Genomic DNA, 25997 nt, shown 5'->3' with positions numbered 1-25997 from the left:
TCATTTGCTTAGAGTTGTTGTTGTCGGGTAAATTGAAATTAGTAACAATACTAGGCTCATATTTTCTATTCATGCATATCCCGCAATTGCTAGCTTGATCACATTTGACAAAAATATAAGAGTCGGTTGTCGTTGGAAAATTAGAAACGGTGTTGTTAAAGTTACTTAACTGCGTTAAAGTACATCTTATAAAAGCAACTTTTTTCTTTTGTAATTTAAAATCTAAAAGCACAGCACTAGTCATATTTTGATCTACTTGCATAGTAAACGGATTTGCTTCGTTGGTCAAACTGTATTTATCTCTTTGTAAAAATAAAGTATAAGGAACTGTATTATTTCCATTCGGTTGATACATTTTTAAAATAATATTCTATATTGGTTAACTCTTGCTCCAAGTTTGTATTACGGTCTCGCCGTTACCTTTTTGATAAATAAACTGACCGTTAAGCAAAGTGCAATAAAATATTAATTCTGTCACGTCTTTTTCTTGTAATTTGCTTTGACACCGTTCAACCACGTTTTAGAACTAGGTGTAGTAGTTCTTTTTAAAGATGCAATAAAAACAAGAGGAACTTTGATTGTAGGAGAATAGATAGATTTTGTTTGTTTGCAATGTAATAAAACTTAGATAAAAGTTTCTACGTTATATTTTGCAATTAAACTTAAACTGGCCGTAATGATTTTATAAATATCATCAGGTAAGTTGGAAGAGAAAACTTGAAAAGTAATAGCCGTTCCAAATTGTTAGCGATATGAAGAAATTTGGTTTGCTTTCATTTCCAAAAAAGAGAGATAGACGAATTAATTAGAGCTTTGCTTATTTGTATCGGCGATGATAATCGTCTTTCAAACGAGGGCAAACACCAAAAGGTGTTATAATTATTTAAGTCGTCTTAAGGAATACAAGACGGGATTTGATATTCTTGACTTGTAATAAACTTATTGTGTAAATATGTCAATAAGTTCCAACTACCAAACAATTTCCTTAAATTTAATTTAAGTAAATTGTTTGGTAGTTGATAATTAATACTTTCGGTAAAAATGTCCTACATTTTTAATTCTAGTTCAGGCCATATAATTTGATTGCCATTAAAAAATGGTAAAGGTAAAGAAGGTCAAATCTTTAGTATTTAAGGTAAAGTCCCTAATATTGTTGAAAAAAAAGTTATTCAAAAGTATGTCAACCTGGGTCTCAAAAGAAGCGTATTTCCATAGAGATTTTAAAAATATTATTCATTTGTAATAAAAATAAGTATTTTTTGTATTATTGCTAAATAACATTTTGTTAAAATTTTTTTAAGAGTCTTTAGCATTTTTTTACATAATTTTTTTGTCAATAAATTTGAAGGAAAAATATTTATGTTTTCTAAAATCTTTATCAAAATACGCTTCTTTTGAGACCCAGGTTGACATACTTTTGAATAACTTTTTTTTCAACAATATTAGGGACTTTACCTTAAATACTAAAGATTTGAACCCAAATATCTTTACAACTTGACGTGATGGTGAAAAATGGTTTGCATATTTCATATCAGCATATTTAATTTGTTTTAAAAAACCACCTAGTTAACAATATATGCACAATAAAATTTTATTTTTTGATCAGTGTTATCATATCTTGATTTATAAACCAAAATAAGATTGTCCTCGTTCGTTTGTTTTGGTGCCAATAGCCGATCTTATAGGATAAAGATAAGAAGGCGTATTGTTGTTTTTGTTTGTTTTTGGTTTCAAATACCATAACAAAATTATAATTAGGAGCGCTATTGTAAGAGTAAGCTTGTATATTTTCTTTGATGCTGTTGTTGTCAAAATTCAATTTTAAAGTGACAGTGTTTACGTTATAAGTTACGTACCAAAAGTGTGTGTTAGACTCAAAGAAATACTTTGAATTTAAATATTTTTGATTAGATATATTGCCATCTTTATTTTGATAACTTGAAAAAAAGTTGGAAAATGTAAGTTTTCTGTTTAAAGATGTCTTAAAAAGCTCTAAACGTCTGATCAAAAAATCGTCTTGATAAGGACTTGGCGCATAATTTCCAAAACTTTTTTCTGAAGCTAATATACTTGCTATCGCTTTTTAATGAAAAGAGGTCATCTTTTCCATGTCTAATATATCAAAACTTGAAAATGTGTCTCCTGGTAAAATTGCAAAATCTAAATACAAAACAACATTTTTAGTTACGAGAAGAAAAGGAATTTTTCTAGTAGGGTTAGTTATCATGTTATTTTAAATGTCTGTTAACATTTGTTTTATAGCTGTTTTAGATTCCATTCTCAAACCATAATTGTTTTTCTGCAATAGACATAATTTCATCTATGCGAGTTAAACTAGTCAGAACATCCATCGCAACTAAATGTATAACGGTATTATTTTTAAAAGTAGGTTTATCTACGTGGTTTTGGGTTAAAGGTAAAGTAAAATTGTTCAAAATATTGTAGTGCTCGCTCGCTTCATTTTTGTTTTTTATTTCACTAAAATAATACGTACTACAATCATATTCATTTACACCTAACACGTCTTTAAATGTTAAATTGTTAAATTTTTCATTTTTTTTATTTTTCTTGTAACCTTTTGTTTTTAAAGGTTTAAAAAAAGTACTAATATATTCGTTAAATTTTTAAAATAAATGTTTTTATCGTCTTCATTAATAGGTAATAAAACTTCTCGCTTTACTTTGAATGTCGTATTTAAATTGTCTATTACTGCGAAATCTGCTCGAAAATATAGATGAGGGTTTTCATATGAAAATTGACGTGTTTCATATACGTACGGTTTTCTTGGACGTTGTTTTTTAACGTTAGCGTCTGTTGTTTTTCAAAAAAGTAATGTTTGATGCAACCACGCTGTTATCATACCTTTCAATTTTGCGTAAATTAAACTTTCTAAAAGCGGTTTTAATTTATCTTAAAATTTTAAATCTGTAGGATTTTTTTTTAAAGTGACAAATTTTAAGAAAACTTCTTTATTTTTAGGTAGCTCTGTCAGTCCAAGTTAACATTTTGTGAGTTGATCTTCTACAATACTATTAATAGCGTTTCTTAAAGATTTGTCCATTTTATTTTGGAGGTTCTGGTCTCAATCTTTTTATAAGATAATAAAAAAGTACTTAAACGTTAAAGAAGCTTTTTCGTTTCTTGGTTTATAAATTTGTAAAGAAATTTGATTTGATCCAAATCGATAATTGACTTGGTTTTTGCACATGTCTAGTAACTGACTTGACAAATTTCGTATTTTTTTTTATTCTTCGTTGTTGTTAATTAAACTAGTGATTTCGGCAATATTGGGTGCGTCGTAAAAAATAAAAAATTTGCTTATGGGTGATAAAACATAAACTTTTTTATAGGAGGATTAATGTAATTCAAAGTAGTAGAACGTGGTAAACAGTTTAAAATAGTTTCTAATTGTGTTAGAGGAATCGGATTAAGAAGGCTGCCGTTATCTTGCGGAGTATATTTTCATAAATTTCTTATCGTTCTTAATGTTGCGCTTATATTTTTTTAAAGGCGTAAGAGTCGCCTCCAACATTAAGATAAATTTTCTATTTTTCTTGGTCAGTAACCAATGATATAGACAAATCACTGTCAAGCATAGTATCGAGAGGTAAAAAACTCTTTAAACTTTGTTAAAAAGCTACTTCACCTTCAATTTGATTTTGAATATTGATGGGGTTTGCATAAGTAAGAGAATAAGGCAAATCTCTATTCTGATATTTAATAAAATTTTGCCTTATTCTTTAAGAGAATAAGGCAAAATTTAATTAAATAAGAAATATCTGTCCTGTTTATGTCCTCAGATTGAAGTTCAGTTTTGCTCTTCGTCCATTTGCAATAATTTTTTATCATAAATATCCATATTATAAGCATTTTGCGCTAAAACTTTTTGCAACGTTAATAAAGTAGAATGTTTTAAATCGTAAGGTTTCCATCTTCTCATATTTCATAAAAATATAAATCTTTTTGACAATACAATTCTTTTTGACAACAATCAATATCAAATCGTTGTCTTAACAAATCAATAACAGTTTTTGTAGGTTGCAACGTATCAAATGAGATTAATTTATAGAGTAGTAATTTAGAGAAAAAATTTATAATTTTGTGATAAAGTTTTTAACGAGCAGAGTTAAAATATTCTTTTAAAACGTCGTAATTGTTATAAACAAAGTCAGATATAGCTTGATTATTACCTTTCTTTTTTTTTCATAACCACTTTTCCATTTTCGTTGAATTTTGATTAAGGATATAAATATTCTTTAACAAAGAGTTCAACTTCTATACAAACGTATTCTTGAAAAGCGTTTTTAACCGTTCGTGGTCAGACAAAAGTTCGCATTTTAACATTTTTACGGCATTAAAGCGAGTTTAAAAAATCTCAATCTTTATTTTGATTTCGTTTTCATCAATGTCTTTCTCTATGTTTATTTTTGGAATAAATATTTGTCCAGGTACGGCTAACTTTTGTCTCATAACTTGCCGTTTACTGGTTTTTTGATTGTATAATTCGTAATCGCTTTGAAAAAATCCTAAAAGTTCTTCGCTTTCCTAATCATTTTGAACTCGATTATATCCCAGAGTCTGAAGATTCTGAAGATTCGCATTATCCAAATCGTTTTCTTTTCTTAATTTCTTCGAGTAAAAGTGTAGCTCTTTCGCTTTCACTCTATTTTTTTTTTTTTGTCGGATTCTCTTTTTCACTATTTATAATGTTTTTTACTTTTTCGTTTGGTTAGTTCTTCTTCTCTTTTTCTTGTTTATAATTGTTGTGATGAGATTTGAAATAAAAGTTTTTAAAATTTTGAGCTTTTACATACGGAAACGATTGAAAACTGACAATTTTTTTGTTAACGCTTATATCGTTATAATCAAAATCTAATTTACCTTAAGCTTCTACAGAAATAAACACTTTTTGTTCTTGGTAATTCGTAATCTGAGTTCTTAATCTAGCAAAGAAACAGTTTCTTTTATATAAAGCCATGTCCAAAATGCCCATGCTTGTTCGATGTTTTTTTATTAGGCAAATCGCTTATAACGCATTTATCTCATTTATCGCATTTTTCCAGCCGAAGGAAAATCACTTTTAAATTTTTTTTCTTATTCTATTTTTTATTATCAAAAGTAACAATGCATTTGTTATGAGAAACTCAATTATTCTAAGATTGAGTTGCTTTAGATGGAGCTGAATGAAAAACTGTAATTATGTCCGCTCCATGATGTGAACCACTAAAACCTGCACTTGTATACTGTTGACTCTTTAAACAAAAGGAACTTATGTCGTCAAACAAGAAAATAGTGTTTAATAAGCGATGGTCGCTATTTTTATACCGTAATTATCTTTTGAAAAACTAATAGCGGTTGTATAACCGAGTCTAAATTTTCTGAACTGTTCACTGTTGTTATATCATACGCTTCTAAATTATTTTTAGAAGAATTGATAGTTTCACGCCAAGTTTTGTTTCGAGATTTGCTCGATTCTCTTATTTCAATTATAAACAACATTTGAGCATCTGAAAATTTGCCATATTGCAATAGTCCTCTCTCTCATAGTAGACTTACTATTATAAGTTGGGTCTGCAATGATTGAGTTTTCTGGATAAACATCTTTTGTAGGTTTAAAAATATTAATTTGACTTGAGAGGAGGTTTGTTCATCTTTAAAATCAGGCTCACCAGTTTTTCCTTTTAAATAAAAACTATGAAAACCTTTTTGCTTAATAATTCTCTTATAGATCTAGAATCTTGTTTTTCTATTTCTATGGGTTTTTCTATAGGTTTTTCTTGATTTTCAATTGGTTTTTCTTCTTTTTCTTCCATTTTTTATAAATAAAAAAATTTTATTAAATAGGCAAAAATATTTTTTTTTCTTTATATATATTTTTTTTACTAAAAATTTTTTTTTGAAAAAGTTTTATGAAAAAGAAAGCGGTTTGAAATGTTTCTTTTAAAAATCAAACAATCAAGAATTGTTTCATTGTTCTATTTTTATTCCATATTATTTTAACATTTGCAAACATTTATCGCCTGTCGAAAAGTAATTAGTTTGTATTTTGTAGTCAATTTCTGATCGAAAAAAAAAATTCCATATTTTTCCAAAATTTAAAAAAAAAAAATTTTTTTTTTTTTTTTTTTTAATTAAATATCAAAGGTATAAAGCGTCACAAATAAACATAATCATTGTAACGTTCTGATCTTTTTATAATGTTTTTCTCGATTTGGAGTAATGTTTGTAAGTGTTCATCGCTACAAATTTTTCAAGATCGGACAACACTTTCAAATTGGCTTCTCAAATAGAAATCAATAAATAATGATTTCGAATCTCTGTCATTATTCCGTCATCAAAATCATGATTTTTTTGAGTAAACTTTTTTGGAAAATCTACTGCACTTTCTCCTATTTTTACTTTCTTATAATCAATACTCATTCTATTTTGTGTAATGGGCTGTTTTTCTTTAACCAATTGATTTGGTAAATTTCTAAACAATCTTTTAACACCATATGTATAAAAACCTTTAACGTAATTTGAAGTTAATAACTTAAAATTGGGTTCTCCTTTTTTTCTCTATGATTTTCTTGTTCACTGTAGTTGTTTTTCAGCTCCATGATTACATAATACTTCGCCTAATTCCCAACTAAAACGTCCGACGTTCCAATTGGCATAAGATAAAATTTGAGAAGCTACAATATGCAATGATTTGCTATTAATTTTACATTTTTCACTCGTAGATAATAGAAGAGAATTTTTATAAACTTTGTTGTCAGATTTTAAAAATTCAAAAATGTCTTTCATTCCTTTGTTATAATTTTAATCGTGAAACAAAATGCTTTTTATTTTGACGTCACTTATTAAATTCAATATATATTCTTTAAAATAATCGTCGTAATTGAAATTTTCAGTTTTGTAATAATCTAAGCACACTTATTTTTTTTAAATGTCCAATTTATATCTTTCAGGTTCTACGCCAATAAAAATATTATCTCTGTATAACAAATTTTGAAAATAAGGAGAAAAATAACAATTTTTTTCTTCCTCGCAATGATATTCTCGGATTAAAACGATTCGAATACTTTAAAATTTTTGAATTAAATTTTGAAAAGCTTTTTTTCGTGATTCATAAAAATGGTATTTAGTTTTGGTGCAATTTGTTGACTCAATGTACCATAATGTCCATTAATACCCAATTTGCAAGACGCGTCAAGAACTTCGTCATCATTTTTAAAAGCTTCTTTTCTTTTTTCCATATTTTCTCTTACCATTTTTTCTGCTAAAGGATAACGCCATATTGCTAATACTTTTTAAATTTTTTCAACAACGAACCACAACAGTTGTTAATTATATCAAAGTACCTGAAAATTCGCAAGTTTCATGAGAACTTAATTTCATGACAAGTTTAACTGTCTTGTCTTTTCTTATACCCTATTTCCCATTTGTTTTAAATAACGTTTGGCTAAAATTTTAGAAGGAGCATAGTCTTGTAATGAAATAACATCTTTTTCTACCATAGGCGAAAACCTCCAACTTTATTTTATATTCTGGTTTTATAGCAATTTCAATTCAATAGAACTTGTATAAAATCCGTTTGGATTAAAGTGATGATATTTTTCAATAACACCATTTAAAGTAATGCCTTTAAGATCGAAGGATTATTTCATTTGAAAAGGTAATGGTTTAAGTTGAACTCCACCATATTGCCCGTTTTCGTCCATAAAAAATAAACAACCTTTAATGTTATTTTTAAATTAAATTCTTTTATTTTTCAAAATATTCATTGATACTGAATATTCAAAATATTCAGTATCAATGGCAGTACGTTGTTTACAGTCCACAACAAAGACTTTTTAAATCATATTTTGATGTTCGTCCGTAGAAAGTTATTGAATTTGAATTAAACTTTTTGTAGAATTGAGTTTACTAGTATAACTAAAAATACTAACATGGTTTAATACATAAACTTTAGTCTACTGAAACGTTCTTTCATCAAAGTCAAGCATTACTGATACTAAAAATACGCAATCTAAAACAGTGTGAATGTTTAATAATGATTTTCAAGTTTTTAAATTTAAAAAATTCCATAATTTTTTAACGCATTTACAAGCGTCTATAATTTTTTTGATTTCGTCTTCTAAACTTTTGGATTTCATTAAATCGTTTTGAGCAAATAATTCTATTGAAGGAATATTTTTATACTCAATGTTTAAAAGTTCGTCTGTTATTTGCGAGTAAGGAAAAAGTGTTTTTTGATAAAACAATTTCTAAATTCCTTTTTACTTGCAATATTATTAATTTCAGGATGAAACGGTTGTAAATAATGTAAAATGGTATTTACAGTTTGATTTTGAGCTTTTTAGACAACATATTGCTCGCTTGATCAAACGAACAATTAAAAATTTTCAAACTGTCTACAATTTTAATGTGTTTTTCTATACAGATGATATTAAACTTGCTCACGCTTCTGGCTAAAACAAATACATCTTGCATAGAACTATATTTTATAAAAGCACTAAAAGGTTTTTCTTCAGATTCAGCCAAATGTCCGTTTAAAGGAGTGTTTAAAGTCTTTTTTAAACTCTCTGCAATAATGATACGGTTATCAAAAGATGCATTTTGAGGAAAATCAGGGCAAGATAAATTATTACACTAACGTGCCAAATTTTTATTGCAATAGTCGTGCGCTAAACTGTATACTTTACATGAAAAATGATCATGATTAATAACTAAATAATCTTTAAAACATTTAAGTAAAGCTTGACATTCTTTCGAAACTTTTTCTCTGTTTTTATCATTTTGAATAAATTCTTTTAACGTTTTTTTGTTCAAACTTGTTGTTAAATGTAACCAACATACAATGATACCACAAACTGGTTGAAGGATGTGATAATCTGGATATAAAATGTAAAAAGATAACAAGATCTTTGATTTCTGCACCGTATTCATATTCTGAAGGAACGCACACTTCTTTTAACCATTTATGAAAAAACAAATTAAAAAATATTTTTCTTCTAGTAATTCGATGGAGTCGTTTTTAAACCACGTTGATATTTTTTCGTTTAATATAAGTTCTGCTAATCCTTCCTTATAATCGACAAGTTGAATGTGTTTATTCTTAAATAATTGCTTAATAAACCGTTAGTAGCAAATATGCGGTCAAATTTACCCACCACCTACAGCATATATAATACAAACTTGAAAATTCAAACAGTTCTTTTTATACTTTTTCAGAATTATTTGTTAATAAATAATTTTAAACTTCGGGTTTTAACATGAATAATTCTAATTTGCTAACCCTTTTAAAAATGTAGTTCGCAACTTGAATGCGCTTATCGTCATAACATTGTAGTTACTTTTATTTAATTCTTCTATTTTAGGGAAGTTAAATAAGAAAAATTATTTTTATAAATATCAGAATAACGAATTTTATTTGCAGGATATCTGCAAACAGTACATAAGACTTTCTTCTTTCCATATTAAATAATTTTCTTCTGTTGTAATATTTAAATTTTGAAAACGAGGTAAACATATTTTATAACTAAAACGAACCAACGTGTCTGCAAGAGCTATCAAATCATATACTCTAAATTCCATTTAAAGTTTTGAAAATTGGAGATCTTCGTTCCTTTGGTTTAATTTTTCCCACTAAATTTGTGTGTGTGATTTGTGAAGTAAAGATATACCCTGTTGAAAATATTCGGGCAAACACGATAAAGGAATTTTTTGTCAACTTCCAATAGTATTTTCATAATAAAAAATCTATTGTGTAATAATTTCTCCTCGCTCGTCTAAACCAAAATCTTCTCTTGCCACTTTTTCATTTAAACTTTGAACAACAATACTATGACAATGATAAAAAAGTTCTGACAAAGATTTTACTTTTAAATTAGGATTAGATTCTGATTTTTTAATACTTGTTTCACAGTCAAAAGTAATAAAAAAAGGAAAAATATTTCTACTATCGTTCATAAATTCATTTTGTGGTTCGTATTAAGTTCTTTTTTCTCCAAACTTAAATTTGTCAGATTTATAAAATCCTTTACATTTCTGATTTCCAGCAAACTTTTGCCCACACTCAGAACATTGAAAAAATTACCCTCTAATACTGTGCAAGGTCAAAAAATTTTCGTTTAACATGCTTACAGCGTGAAAAGATTCGTTTTTTTCAAAAATACGTAATTTTATAGTGTTGATTGTTATTCTACGTTCGTTTGCTATTTTTCTTTCTTCGCAAAAAAAATGTCTTTGTGGATCTTGATCTTCTTTAGTAATGTTTACGCTAAGCTAGGGATTCTCGAGAAAATTGTTTCGTTACAATACAAGAGGTTCCGATCAGTTACGAGAGCGACTTTGAAAAATCACCTAAAATCTCGTAACATTTCGGTTACGTTACGGGAAATTCCCGGTAGTTAAGAGAAGCATTACGAGAATAGTTTCGAGTATACCGAAGTTCATTTTTCCAAAATTTTCATTGTCTCATTTCAAGAATCATTTGTGTATCGGAATATTTTGGAATATTTCGAGTTCCCGAAATGATTTGCAAAAAATTCGATTAACCGGTTAACCCATTGAAGTACGCATTTTCAGGACAATTGACGCGCGCATCAGCTGAATTTTGTTTTCTTTTTTAAAAAACACAATTAAAGGTTGAAAATATCAGTTATAAGTCTTTAAAAAAAAAGGATAAAGTTCAACTAATTTTTGTGGATTTTTTATCTTTTACGCTAAGAAAACACTTTTTAATTGTTTCTTTGTTATTTTAGTTGCTTTTAAAGGAACATTATTAGAGAAGATTGTTGTTAAAATTTCTAGAAACAAATGTATTGTTGATTCAATTTTTTTAGTTAAATAATTTAAAACATAAGTCATTAATTTAAAAGTAAGTATTATTAAAACATTTTAGACCAAAATTTAAAATATTTAACCGTAGAATTATCATGTTAACAAAATGTCCATATTCATAAAATGCAGTACAAATTTAGATTCTTTTTTTCTGGGAAGGTGCTTTGTTAGTTTTGTAGTTCCCGGAACTTTTTGAAGATTGGACCTGTTTAATTGAAGTCCGGAAAAAAATTAATTTGTGACGAATTTATTGATACTTAGACTCAACACTCAAGTCAAGTCAACATGGTCAGGCCTAGAACATAGATTTGGAAGCATTTCAAAGAGGAGAAAGTCACTAAAGGTGGTGTGGACAAGACCTACGCTAAGTGCAACGTTAGGGGCTGTGGACACCTGTCAAAGATTAATGATGGCAGTACCACTGGAATGAGAAGGCACATGGTCAGTCAACACTCTGTTGAATGGAATGCATTGGAACGGGAAAAAGCTGAAAAGAAGCGCCAAGGAGACCAAGCCTATGCAGAGCTTGAACAGGTGCGATAATTGAAAATTTAATTTTACATTACATTTTAATTTTAGTTCTGTTTATGTATACTATTTGCCTATTTTGAATAGTTTTTGACTTTTGTTGAAAATAACTCAATTAAAGCATTCGTTAAAGCTTCGTAAAGTTACTTACAAGTCATAAGTTATTGTTATTTAGTACTTTGAAAGATTTAAATTATAAATAATTCCTTATTGTACCTTTAATGTATATTGTTTTAATTTTTTTAAACGTATTTATATTGCTTTTTTGTTACTTTTTTATTTGTATGATGAAGATGAGCAATATGAGCAGGAGAAAGGTGAACTCCAAAGGTCCTAAACCGAACTGTAAAAAAAAGAAGGTCCTAAACCGAACTGTAAAAAAAAGAAGGTTGGCAGCATCAAACACTCCAGAAAAGGCAAAGAACATAGATGCGTACATGAAGTACAAATCACAGGTTAAGGAACAACTGCGAGGAGATATTGAAAGTGTCAAGTTTCTTGCAAGATGCAACCTCCTTTTCAATTTGGTCGAGGCAGATGACTTCAAGGATTTTCTGGCCCATTTTGCACCTAAAATGAATGTGAAGAAGGCGAAGACGTATTCAAAGTTTAAGTAAGTTAAATGGATGAATTTTTCTTTTTGAAATAAATCGTTTTGGGTTGGTACTTTTTTTGATTGGGATTATAAAATTTTTGAAATAAAAACTTTGGGGTGGTGTGTTTTACGTTTCCCAAAAATACCCTTTTAGGTATAATGTTGGAAACAAGCCTTTATTGTATAAGTATAGTATACTTAACTTCCCATTTACAACCTCTACTTGAAATTGAAACAAAAATTTTAAACCTAACCTTAAACCATGTTTTTCTTTTTGTTTTTTGACTACCATTGCTGCACACCAATGTCAAGAATGCCGTTTACAACGTTTGGTGGCCGAACTTCCCAAATCATCTGGATTTGCCCTTTCTTCAGACCATTAGAGTAGTCGAATCAATGACTCATATCAAGCCATCACCCTTCACTACATCAGAGAAGATTTCCAGCTAAGGATGTTTGTCATTGGCACTGGACCTTTTGCTGAAAAACACACTGCCGATGCAATTGCCGACAAACTTGACAAATAAGTTTTAGTAGTATTACAACTATGATAGTATTATAATATAAAATATTGTTTCTTACCGAGAAATATCGTTATTTCTCGAAATTAACATTTCAAGCTCAATTAATTATATCTCGAAACTATACTGCTTACATAACGGGACATAACGAGTTATAACGAATTATAACAGCTTATAACGAAATTGTTCACAAAATTGTAAAATTTGTAGCATTATGTACATTATTGTTTTTGATTTTTTCAGGTATGTTTCTGACATTCCTGGAAATGACGGCTTCAGTTTAGAGGTATGTGTTCATATTTAGCTGCCAACATGAAGGCAGCTATTTCTTGACGATTCTCTCTTGTGTGTAGACCACCTTCTCAATCTGGTTGTGGAAAACATGATTAAGGAGACAAAGTCAGTTCAAACAATGAATCTCGAAGCTGCCATTATCAAAGCCACTGCATTGAGTTCCAAGTGATCAAACATGGCCGAGTAAAGGATAAAGAAGGAGGTAAAACTTAAAATTGTCTAAATGTTTTTGACCTTATTCAGTTTTAAATTGCTAATTTAACTTTATTTAAGTTACAATTAACTTATACATATTATTTCAGGTTTTTATAATTGGTTACCATGTACTAATGACTTCTTTTTTCGTTTTTCAGTACAAATCTTTAATGGGGGACAGTGACCTGAGCAGTCAAAAAAGGTCATCTCTAAAAGTCGTGAAGGTCATTGCACCAGTCAACACTCGTTGGAATTCCGTTTGCATGATGCTTGACAGCACTATGCGAATGCGCAAGATTTTGAGCTCTATTATAGACAGTCCTGGAAATGACATTGGCCGGAAACTTGCTGAGTCAGTGCCTACTGAAGAGGAGTTTAACCTTTATGATGAGATTCTGCCAATTTAGAGAAGAATTTGTGACAACTCAGAAAGTCTTTTAGCTGATAAAAAAGTCTGCACCCACAAGGTCATTGCTCACATCTATGGCATCAATGTTCGGGCACAAGAACAGATTGACACTAAAACTCTACTCCAACTGCTGAAATGTTTTCTCGAAAGTTGAAGAAAAATCTGGAAAACTATTTTCCAAATGGTGGCGCCAATAACACATTTTGTTCCATGGCTAACCTTCTCAACCCCTTGTACAAGGGAAAACCATTGAAAAAACTTGGTGGCAGCTTTTTTGAAGCTCCCTATAATGCTTCGATTGTCAACTCTAATGCTCATCAACAGTGACTAGCTTTATTCCAGGAAATGACCACAAATGTGCAGCAGCTCAAGGATGTCAAGGCACCCGAAGATGTTTTGACTTGATCAAAGATGAAGAGATGGTAATTGTTGGGCCTGAAAGACCTCCTACCCAGTCATCAATGTGACATGTACACTAAAATGCCTGCAGAGATTGGAACTGATGTGGTGAAATTTTGGAAGTACAACCAAAAAAAGTTTCCATTGCTTTCAGAGGCTGCCAGGAAACGGCTGTGTGTTCCTGCCTCTTCTGCTCCTTCTGAGCGAGTTTTCAGTTCTGGAGGTAAGATTGTCTCCTACAAAAGGACCAAGCATCAACCTGAGGAAATTGAAAAATGCTTTACATCCAGCAAAACTACGATCGAGTGAAGATTAAAACCTACAAGCTTACTTCCACTGAAGAGGTTATTGCTGAAGAGGATACACCAAGGACATCTACTTCCTCATCTTTGCCTGAAAGGATTGTCCTGTTAGTTGACCTTGGAGATGATTCTGAAGATGATGACCCTTTTGCTACACCTGTCACAGCTACATCTGGACCTGCCACATTAACTCCTAATGCCTAGTTTGTTGACTTTACTTAATCTTTTTTTATGAAATAAATTACTATTTAACTTTTGATTAAATAAATGGTAAACTTGGTGTTTGTTTCATTTCTTTTTTCCTTAATATCCTTTAAACATTTTTTTAACTTATGGCTAAGTTACTAAGTAATTTTAAATTACTAGTTTATTGAAACAGGGCAATAAAAACAAAAAAGCATGTACATTTATAATTTTTTTTTAATTTTTTTTCTGAGCAATGTTGAATTTAAATATAGTATTTTTGTAACTTTTTATTGCACTGTTTTAATGGTCTAGCGGTCTGAGGGATGAGTCCCGTTATCAGAAGGTTGTGAGTTCGACTCCTGTCTCATCCAAGCAATCTTTCATCTCTTTTTTAAACTGCGTCGCTCAATTGAGGTTCAGTTGCCAAATCAAACAATTAATGACGTTTTCGTGCAAATTCGTCGACAATCAATGACGTTTTGTGTTCAGATGTCAGATTTGAAAGTTAGACCATTGAAACATTTTTTTGTAAAATTAGATTCATATTAGTTAAATTAGTAAATTAACAAAAACTATGATTTCGTATTAGTTTTATTTAATTTGTTGAAATAAAACAAAAGCAATGTTTCAACGACCACTGGGTCATCATAGGTGCTTTCTTTGGCGTTATTAATATAATGCTTGAAAGACACTTGGCAGATTAGGCAATATTTTTCTTCCTTTCCACCTGCATCAAAACAGACTCATGCCTCAGACCACTCGACCATCGAAACATTGCTAAAAAGACATTCAAAAATACATTATTTAAATTTAACAAAAATATTTATTATATTTAGAACCAAAATACTGATTTGATGGTATCGAAACATGGTCTTTAGCCCTCTTCAATTTAAATTAAAATTTTTTTTTGTGTTTGTTAACCAGTTTTATTATCTGCTTCGCGTGATTCGAACTCAGAACCTTCCAATAACTGGCGAGCGTCTTAGACCCCTCGACCATCAAACCAGCTTAAAAATACTTCCCAAAAATACATTATTTAAATTATAAATTATAATGTACGTATAATGTCACATTAATGTGTAACTAAAACTGGGGATTTTTTATAAAATGTTTCAATGGTCAAGTGATGAGGCCTGCGTCTGTTATCCGAAGGTCATGAGTTCGTATCCCACCAAATCTACGTCACATTGCAAAAGCAAACCATCCTCAAAGCAAATTAAGACGATTGAAACATTTTTTATTATTATTTTTTTCATTTTCTCGGTATGTATGGAAATGTATCGAAATGTTTCGGAAAAAATGGTACCGAGATACTCTCGTAACATCCGGGACCCAATCGAAATAAATTTCCCGAAGGTTTAAAAACCTTACTCTCGTAACTCAAAAATATTTCGAGAAGGGTTCCGTTACGAGTCTCGTTTCGTAACGTATAATTCCATGCCTAGTTTGCGCTTTCGTATATTACTTTTAACAATTGAGTAATTGAACTTATATATTACGATTTTAATTAAAGATGCAACAAACGAATGTTTTTATTTTTTTAATTTATGGAGAAAATTTTAATTTTTATACGATCAAAAGTGCTTTCTTATGCAAAAGTTTGACAAATGTAACAAATTTTCAAAAGACATATTTTTAAATTTTTCTTTCGACGATTGTAAGGTGTTTTTCCATAATTCAACGCATTTTTCGTTTCCATTTTCAAAAATGAGTTGAAAAATATTTTCTTTAGATTTTAAATCTCCAGTATTTCTTTCAAAAATTTATTATTCCTTTCTTTAATTGTATAAACATTTCATTCGCAAGCCAGTATTGATATACTTAGCACGCTTTCCCTAGGGAAAGTTAGGCTTTAAAATATTTTTGTTTGCTGAATTTTTTATACCATATTTGAAAATATTATATTTAATATATATTGTATTTCATATACCGCTTTCCTGACAATATATTAATATTAAAATTTTAGTGTTATTGTAAAATACAGCTACAGTCAAAATACTATGTCATAACAAATGTATTACTTATTATAATAAATTTATAACTTATTTTAAAATGTTATTACAAATAAACACTTTTAAACACATAATAAACTTATTTAGATAATGTCTTATCAGCATTTGTTAACCCTTTTGTAACTTCTAAAGTCATAAAATTCTTTATATATACAGCTATGCTCAAATGTATGGAGCACCTATTTGTTTAAATATATTTGTGTTTAAAAAATGAGATATACATGATGAATTTTTTTTTAAATGGTATTTTATTTGTTTTTTACGTTTAAGCATTAGTAAATCATTTAATGCATGTTAAATTTGCTTGTCTGGGCATGATTAGACTTGTCTTAACTTGTCTACATACTCACTTAGTATAAATTCTGTCGAATTAAGATATTCATTTCATTCTTATCTTAAACGTAACTATTGTCAGCCGCTCATTATCTATTGTTTAAAAGTAGTGATTTTTTTTTCGTTCTTTATTTATTTTCATTATGAGTAAAACACGCGAACTTTCTGTGAGTGAAAGAAGCCAAATTGTGATACTCCATAAACAAGGACATTCCCAAGTGGAAATTTCAAAAATTATGAAATGCTCAAGGAAAGCAGTGCAAAATGCTATAAATAGATTTAGTGAAACTGGTTCATACGAAAATAGACCAAAAACGGGAAGAAAACGTATACTTTCTCCTAGAAACCATCGTTTCCTCAACAGGATTTCACTTCGAAATTGGACCAAATCTTCTAAAGACTTGGTTAGCGATCTGTGGGAGCACAGAAAAATTCAAATTTCTGCTCCAAGTGTTAGAAGATACTTAAAAGAAGGTAATTTACGCAGACTGTAATATAATTTTTATAATTACATACTTTATAACTTCTCTGCAATAAGATTTTGAGACAAAGTTCTTTAAACAAAAAAAAATAGCTCTTTTAATTAATTACTCACTCTTTTAATAAATAATCACTAAATTAATCACACTCTTGCAATATTGTATTTTAATAATAACAACAATGTATTTCAAACTTGTAAACATTTTTCGTGAAGAGTCAGATTATAAACAATGCTTTAAATGACACACTTAATAATTGTTTAAAAAATTGTTTTTAGGTCATGCGATTAAACGATAATAATATTTGGGAAGAAAATGGACTTATTGCAAATAGACTTAAAAGAAATCTTGAAAAAGATGAACAAATATGTGCTTTTCACCGGTACACGTTTGGTATTGCATGGAGTCCTCCAAAAACATGCTTTCATCCTCACCATCTAAATATAAAAGGAAAAAAATCTCCCGCTTTAAGGGCGTCACCAATACATGTCGTCATATCAATGTCAAAGCGATACAATGAAGTATTTTCAGTTGGTGCAATGCTGTGTTTTACCCATTTAAAGCAAGAAACTGCTTTATCTAGAGTCAACGAAAACACCAATTTATGTACAGAAACACAAACACAACAAGAACAAACATATATGACACCTGCTACTCCAGATGAAGAATTTGATCCCGGTGAAATTAATGTTTCACAGGAGATAACTAAGATTTTGGACGAATCTCTAAGAAGCCGTGAGAGTGTAACTGAGGTTCTTAATGCAAGTCCAATAAAATTTAGATTAAAAAGGAAGTTCGAATATCTGGAAGATACTACTAAAGATAAGTTAAAACGCAAGTATGTTCGCCTAGAAAACTTATTAAAGAAAAAATTTGCGGAAGCTGTTGCTCCTGGACAAGAGGAAATACTTATAGATTTTCTTAACAGTAAAAATGTTGATGAAATAAATAGCCCTCTCCCAATTGAAATTATTCGTGCTCAGAAAGTATATAAGCAAAGTGATTCCATGGGAAAGTTAGTTATCCTCTCATTATTAGACCATACCAAGTATACCAAAAAGTTTATAATGAACACATTTGAGTGTACCAAACATCGTATAGAAACAGCAAGAAAATGGCATGCATCTCATAAAGGGTTGGCATTTCCAGAGAAGAAAGTATTCGTCCGATCTAGTCTTGATCAAACAAAGTGTGAACATTTCTTAGACTTTATATTTACAAGCGGTATTTTGCATGATGTTGCTTATGGAATAACCAAATTAAAATACGACAGCGGTGAAGAACAAAAGATAGTGCATGCAATACTGACGACAAAAATATAGCCACGCTATCATGTTCTATCGAAAAAGTTGTAGTGAAAACAATTATATACCATTATCTGATTCAAGTTTGTGGAAAGTATTGCATGCAATAAAACCTTCAAGTCGAAAAAGCTTAGCTGGATTAGATGATGTTACTGCTTCAGGCATGAATGGTTTTCAAACATTACAAAAATTGGCACAAAGATTTAGTTCTAAATCTCTCGAAGCTGCCCTTGAAAAAGGAAAAAGGTATTTGAAAACAAGTTATCAAACCAATTGTAGTGTCAATGACTCAAACATTTCTTCTCATAGCTCAAAACATGCCTTATCAGATCCATCTGAAAAAAATCTTCAATCCAACACAGAGATATCAGAAGTGGTATGTGCCGATTGCTATGATTTGTGCAAAGCTATCGAGATGATCAAAGAACTAACAATTCAAAATTCTGACGATGCTGATTCTATTTATGATTTGGAAATTGCTGTAAAGGATGTATTCAACTACATAAAACACCTGATGAGAGACTCTCAACAGAAAAAGGCAAAAATCGAAGCTTTTAAGCAATTAAACGATGAAACTGCTTTCTGGCTTAAAGATTTTTGTCAAAAAATTCTTCCGGTTCGATACAGGGAGGGCCAAAGAGAGTATTTTGGCAAGAAAGGAATGAGTTTACATGTGGATATTTTCTTCATAAAAATAGCAGGAAAGTTATTCAAACGTGTTTACTTTACTTCAATGTATAGGTGTGATCAGGGTATAGGTGATGTTGTTTCGTTAGCCACTGCAGTTTTAGACCAATTCAGAATTGATCAACCGCATATCAAGAAAATGTTTACCAAATCTGATAATGCCGGCTGCTATCAGGGAAATCTTTCAGCTGAAGCAATCTACAATGTATGCAAAGAGAGAGATATAAAGTTGCTGAGATATGATTATAATGAACCCTGTTGTGGAAAAGATAAATGTGACAGGGAGAGTGCAGTTGTAAAGACAATTTTAAGGAGTTACGTTGACTCTGGTAATAATCTTTTGGCGCTAAAGATGCAAAAGTAGCAGTTGCTCAAATTAGCAATGATAAAACTGTAGTTACTGGACCAAAGATTAAGAACATTAGCAACTATCACTCATTTGAGTTTGGTGAGAAAAGTATGAAGATGTGGCGTTATTTCAATATCGGTGAGGGAATTGAACAAGAGTATGGAAATCTTAAAATTCAACCCTCGATTAAGTTGTTGTTGCCATATAGCAAAACAGATAATTTAATTAAGCGTAACAAGTCACTTAAGGAAAAACAAAAAAGAAGTGACAGGCAATTATATTCATTAAGATTTTGCACTGAAATGAATTGTACTTTCTCATTTGAAAGCGATGCTGAGTTAGAAGAACACATGCTATCCGGTCTTCATACAGTTCCGAAATCATTAACATCATTGGATAAAGTTCGCAACTCGTTTGTTCATAAGATGAAAATTACTTCACAACTAAATATGCCAATTTCTTCATCCTCTAACAGTGCTTCCGTAAAAGACAAACCACATTGCATGAACATTTTTCTATTGCAAGGTTGGGCATTACCAGTTCGAAGTTCTTTTAGATTTTCAAATCAGCAGAAAGAACTGTTGTATAAATACTTTATTCGTGGAAAAGAATCAGGTAATAAAATGAGCCCTGAGCAGGTTCACATGCAGCTGAGGAGAGAACTTACGCCTGATCAATATGTAACTAGCCAACAGATAAGATCTTTATTTTCAAGGTAGGCATTGTTGCTATCAAAACTTTTGCAAATTAGATTATGTTTCTGACTGTTAAATAGTTCTTTTACAAATATGAAATTAAAATTTAGGTGAAAGTTATAATTTTGTGTGTTTGTTTACATATGTTTAAAAATATGTACAATTGATATTGTTATAGATTTAGTAACCTGAAAAGAAAAGGTAAGCTGGTAGAACCGACAACAGAAAATAATGAAAATAGTCAGGTTAACGATAACAAAGAAGTTTATGGCGAAAATGATGACTTTAATCTGGCAGGAGACAATGAAGATAATAATAAATATGAGGAAGACATCGCCAATCTTGCAAAAGAAATTTGTCTTGTATGGAAAGTGAATGATTGGGTTGCTGTTGCATATGAAAAACAATGGAATATTGGATATATTGTGGAGGTAATATTATTCAAAGTATATATTAGTTTCAAGTTTTTATTTTGTTTTACAAAACAGTGCTCTAAAATAAAAGGAATATAAATAAAATGTAAAAATAATTTCAGAATGACATTATATAAGACTTTACAAGTTTTATTGAATGTAAGCAAAATTAAACAAATCATAAACTCTTTATTATATTATTTTAAATGTTGCGCTAATACTTTTAGGTATCTATAACTGGGATCAGAGTTAATTGTATGATTAACGGGCAAGAGAAGAATACTTTTCGCTGGCCAGTTACTACCGAGGAGATAAATAACCAAACTGATAAAATTATCTGTTTTAGTAAATGCTCCTTTTCTAATCAGTGGTTGTGGCGATTATTCATTATCCGAAGAAGACTATAATACAGTCATATCATTATTCTTAGAGAAACTTACTGCAGCAGAGTAGAAATTATGTGTGATGTGGTGGATAATGTGTGTAAATGACTCTATTAATAAATGAAAAACTAATTTTTAAATGGAAAAACATTTAAATGTTTGATTTATGTTTTATTTAATTAGCAATATAGTTATCTTGATGTTAGAATTTTGTTCAGTTTTTAATTCATGTTATATCATGCGTGTGACAAAATCACACGAATTTTTTTTATTATTATGTTAGGACCTTTTTGTGTTGACAGTTAGATATGTTTACATTTTTACAAAACTAAGCGCCTCTGCCGTAATGGTTCATTTTGTAAGTATACTAAAACATTTTTTTCCAATTTCAAGCCTTAATATATTAATAGGCCTTAGGTATCACATAACTTTCTTTGCATTTTTAGACTCAAAACCTTTGATAATTTCAAATCCTAAAAGAAAAATTGTGTGCAACACTTCGCCGCTAGAATTAACTCCGATTAAAAATTGACAAAACTGATTGATTTTGTACTTTTTAACTATGATAATTAGCCAACCGCACAGTGTCACGCAACTTTTTTATATTTTTTGGAGAGAGCTTTTGGGTTACGTCTGATATTAACTACAAAAGCTATGTACAACTTTTTGCCTTGCCAAAAAAACGGGTTCAAAGGTGGCAAAAACTAAATTTCTAAAAATTTTTAAAAAAATCTCAAAAATTTAAGCCCAGATTCCGAGTGAAGGAAACATTTTTGAAATTTTTTTTTTCCCAAACAGGTTTTCTCTATATTCTGATCAATATATAAAAAATTCAAGCAATTTGGAGAAGGTCACTTCCACAGTCTCAGGAATTTGCCTGATTCTTAGAAAAAACGGCTCTTAAGTTTTCGGAAATTAAATTTGATTTCATTAAACTTAAAAAGATTAACTGGTACAACATTTTATGCTGATCAAGAATTTTTTTCGAAATTAAATTTGCGATTTAAGAAAAAAAGTTAAAAACTGTCTTATAAACGAAAACGGAGAGTTGTGGGGTTGAATGAAATACGTTAATAATATAAGTGAAGCAATTGGTCACTTTTTATAGACAGCTTTTTTTAGTTAAGTCTCAAGTGACCAATAAATCATTTTAAAATCAATAAAAAATTGTACACTTGATATTGATAGGCACCTTGATGTACTTTTTTATAATTTTTGTGAGATGAGGTAAGCACAAATATCGCTGTTTTAGTTAAGGAGTGGCACCAAACTAAGTAATATATGACTAAGGTGTATCAATTAATTTAGTGCAATAGCAAAAAATTACAATTTTAATCGTAAGTAGACTGAAAGAACATTTTTCGTAAAAAAAATTAACTAACTAGAGTTAGAGGTGGGCCGAATTTATCAGTTCTTAATGAATCGTGACTAACAACTTTTTAATTAACGTAAACAATTTTTTTTATTCTAGGTAATTAATGAGTTTTCAAATATTTTATTCATGTCCTTCAAATATTTAAACCATATCCTAAAATAGATATTTTATAAAATAAAAATTTTTGTCGTATCTACATATATGTTGAGCTAAGCCTATCAAATCAATCAAAAAAGCCTTTTAAGAAACATAGTGGCCATCAATCTGGGATAGTCAAGAGATTTCTAAATTGAGGAATGAAGACAAAATAAGATAATAAAATTTTTTTTTTATAAAGACCCATTCTAAAATCATTATTTTTAAAACTAGTAAATCATTTTTGGGTTAAGGTTAAAGTTATTGCTTCGTGTAATAAATTTTTCCATTGGAAAGTCCGGCAAATTTTATTATGATCGGAAAAAATTAGCGTGAAATTGGTTTAAATATTTTATTTTTGTAAGAAACCTTTCTTACTAAAACATACAATAGGCATAATAAAATAGACTTAAAAACATTTAAAAAACCCTAGATTATACTTTAAAGAAAATCTTAGATAATCGTATTTTGTTAATCCCAAATGAAACATTAAATATCTTACTTAAGAAATACATAAATTATAAATATTTTTTTTAAAATAGAAAACTTAAGAATTAAGATACTTAAGAAAACTTTTAAGATTCTTGTATCTGTTTGCATGGATGGAAAGTTGAATGAAAATATATCATTTATTTATTTCTTTTTCTTTCTCGATTTTTTCTTTCCTTTACTAGATTAACCGCGAAATTGTTTATTTGTGGAATTGTTTTAATTCGATTTCAAAATGGAATCTGGAGAGTTGATTTAAGCCTAAATTAATTTTTTAATTTAAGCGCTCAAAATAACGATTTAGATTTGATTGGCTAGTTTTTATATTAAGATTTTGATTAGCAAAAATCATACAAGAAATCGAATGCTTAAATTGATATTTGAGCTCTTAAATTATCTCATGTTTTCAAGCAACATTTTAATTTAATAAATTCGTATAGATAAAATTTTGAAAACAAAGTGATGTTACATTTATCCACTGAAGTTAGATACAATGGTAAAAAAAGCAGGATATTATAAAAACCTAGTTTTTTAGGTTTAAAAAACGTTCATTTTAGTGAGCTCTGACTAAAAAGGACTATTTTAAAAAAGAAATTAAATATTAGTCAAAAAACTATATTTTATAAAACTTATATTTTTCTGTTGAGTAATTATGTCTATTTTATTGGCGTTTGATTTCATAAGCTTTGAATACGTCTTATTTCTTATTATTTTCAAAGTTACATCAACGTTAGGCAACGTATAAAAAAATTTTTTTTTGACGTCTTAAAATCATAGTTTAAAGCAACTTAAACTTAAACCATTTGCGTTTTCTTGTAATTACTTTATAAATGTAATTTTACTTTTGTTTCACGAGGCGAGAATAAATCTACTTCAGGCTTGAATACCTGTTTACTTTTGTTTATAATTTTTCGCTTATTAGCATGTATTTTTATAAAAGATAAGCAAAATTTTTATAATAAGCACTTTTTATTTATAATATTATACATAAAGTTTAATATGATGTGTATTATGTGTAGATACAAACACCATAAGAAATATATTGATGTGCTTTTGACTATTAACTAAATATAACTAAATGTGTAGAATAGCATACTTTTTGACAAATTAATTAATGCTACTTAAGTTATTTATTAATCAGTTAATTAAAAGTTGTTTAGCTTAGAGTAGTTTAGATTAGTAATAGTTACTTACATAAAATTTAAAAACTTTGTTTTCATTATTGTTGAGTTTTAGTTAAGCATTTTACTTCTAAAAAATTGTTTATAGAAAGTAGTTTATTTAACAAAATTGCATCTCGGTTAAGTAAATGGACAAGTGTTAAACGATTAGTTAACGAGGTATTATAAGAAGAAAATGAGAATAATGTTTATTCGGTGATAAAAATGTTGCTGTTGACAGTTATGTTTATGATGGAAGTGTTTTAATGAGTTATGACCAAATAGTTAGAAATAGTGTTACATTAACCTCTTGTACTTATAATGATTTTGATATCTCATGTAATTCATCTTATGATACAACTGCATCTAATACATATAATGATTTTGAAACAATGAATTCATCTGATAAGCAATATAGTGAATTAAAAACAACATCACTATTGCAAGATCTGCTATCTTGGGCATCCCGAAAAAGATTGACACAGATAGCAATAAATGAAGTATTAGGTATCCTAGTTACACATGGTCATTCCAATGAACTACCAAATGATTCAAGAACCTTACTAAAAACACCAAGTAGAAAACGTGAGTGTATGTGGAGTAGAAAATGTGAATGTATGTGTACATTGGAATTGCTTTAGGAATCATAAGAACCTTGAATGAAAATAATGGGTACACAAAAAAAAATATATAAAATTGACTGTTAACATTGATGGTTTGCCTTTGTTTAAGTGTTCTTCTACACGGTTATGGCCTATTCTTTGTAAGTTTAGCACTTTAAACCTCTTTATTGTCGCACTATATTGTGGTGAGAAAAAGCCAAATAATGTTGATGACTTCATAAAAGATTTCTTAGCAGAGTATGATTATTTAAAAACCAATAACTTAATTTACCATAATCAATTCTACTTGATTTCAATAAAGTATTTTACATGTGATGCTCCAGCAAGACAATTTCTCAAGTGTATTAAAAGCCACACTGGTTACATTAGTTGTAAGCGGTGCACAACACAAGGTGAATGAAAAGGAAGAATGGTTTTTATGAACTTGATTGTTCTAAAAGAACTGACGATAAGTTCAGTTTACTAAAATATCCTGAACACCACCTTCGACTGAGTCCTCTAATAAGTTATGGCATTAGTTGTGTGAATCAATTTGATTTAGATTATATGTATTTAATATGTCTAGGTGTGGTAAAACGACTTTTTTTTAAAGGAGTATGTCCAACTTACATGAAATTTTAACCCTTTTTTTTTTTTTGTTTAAAAATCATAATTAAGCTTAAGGATGTTAGAAAACTATTTTTTACAACGTGAAAATAATTTTGAGCCCCTTCCCCCTTTTCGCCCCTCCCCCAATTTTTTTTTTTTCCCTCCTTTAAAACTTATAATTACGCTCAAGGATATTAGAAAAGTACTTTTTATAACTTAAAAATAATTTTAACCCACCCTCCCCCCTCAAAAAAAATAAAAATTTAAGGCAATTTTTTATTTACAAAAAAATTGAAAAAAAGACTTTTAACTTTTCAATACGCACTTGTTGCTAATAGAATCGATATGGTATGGTTAAATTCCACATTTTAAAACGATATAAAAGGAATTAGAACAACAGTTAACTACCCCGCAACTATTTTAATTGAGCTTAAATAATAAAGTTTAAAATACTAATGGTTTTTTTATTTCATTTTTATATTTCCTTAATAAAAAGTTTTGCAATTTTTATTTTTTATTTCATGTGAATTAAATCCTTTAAAGATTTTTATTATAACTACTGAAAATTAAAAAAATTATATAATAATATTACAAAATGGTATTAAATAATCTTAGAAATAGATATTGTTGTGTTTGTAAAAAGAGAGGTGAAAGTATTGGCTCAAAAAAAGTTTTTGAAATTAAAAATGAAAATATGATAGATAAAATTGTATATC

The 25997-nt window shown here is 29.1% G+C and overlaps 1 protein-coding gene across 1 annotated transcript; it reads left to right on the top strand.

Moving 5' to 3' along the window:
* The first annotated feature begins 16744 nt into the window (after window positions 1–16744).
* On the top strand, window positions 16745–17095 carry LOC136081154 (uncharacterized). Its single transcript, XM_065798450.1, has one exon. It carries the CDS (start codon window positions 16745–16747, stop codon window positions 17093–17095), a length of 351 nt encoding a protein of 116 aa, XP_065654522.1.
* Window positions 17096–25997: the final 8902 nt, after the last annotated feature.

Source organism: Hydra vulgaris, chromosome 06, assembly GCF_038396675.1.
Source record: "Hydra vulgaris chromosome 06, alternate assembly HydraT2T_AEP".
Classification (NCBI taxonomy): Eukaryota; Metazoa; Cnidaria; class Hydrozoa; order Anthoathecata; family Hydridae; genus Hydra; species Hydra vulgaris.
This window is presented reverse-complemented; position numbering and strand designations above follow the sequence as displayed.

Excerpts from the sequence above, each read along its gene's own strand:
- LOC136081154 (XM_065798450.1), top strand. The coding sequence starts at position 16,745 with ATGAGTAAAACACGCGAACTTTCTGTGAGTGAAAGAAGCCAAATTGTG.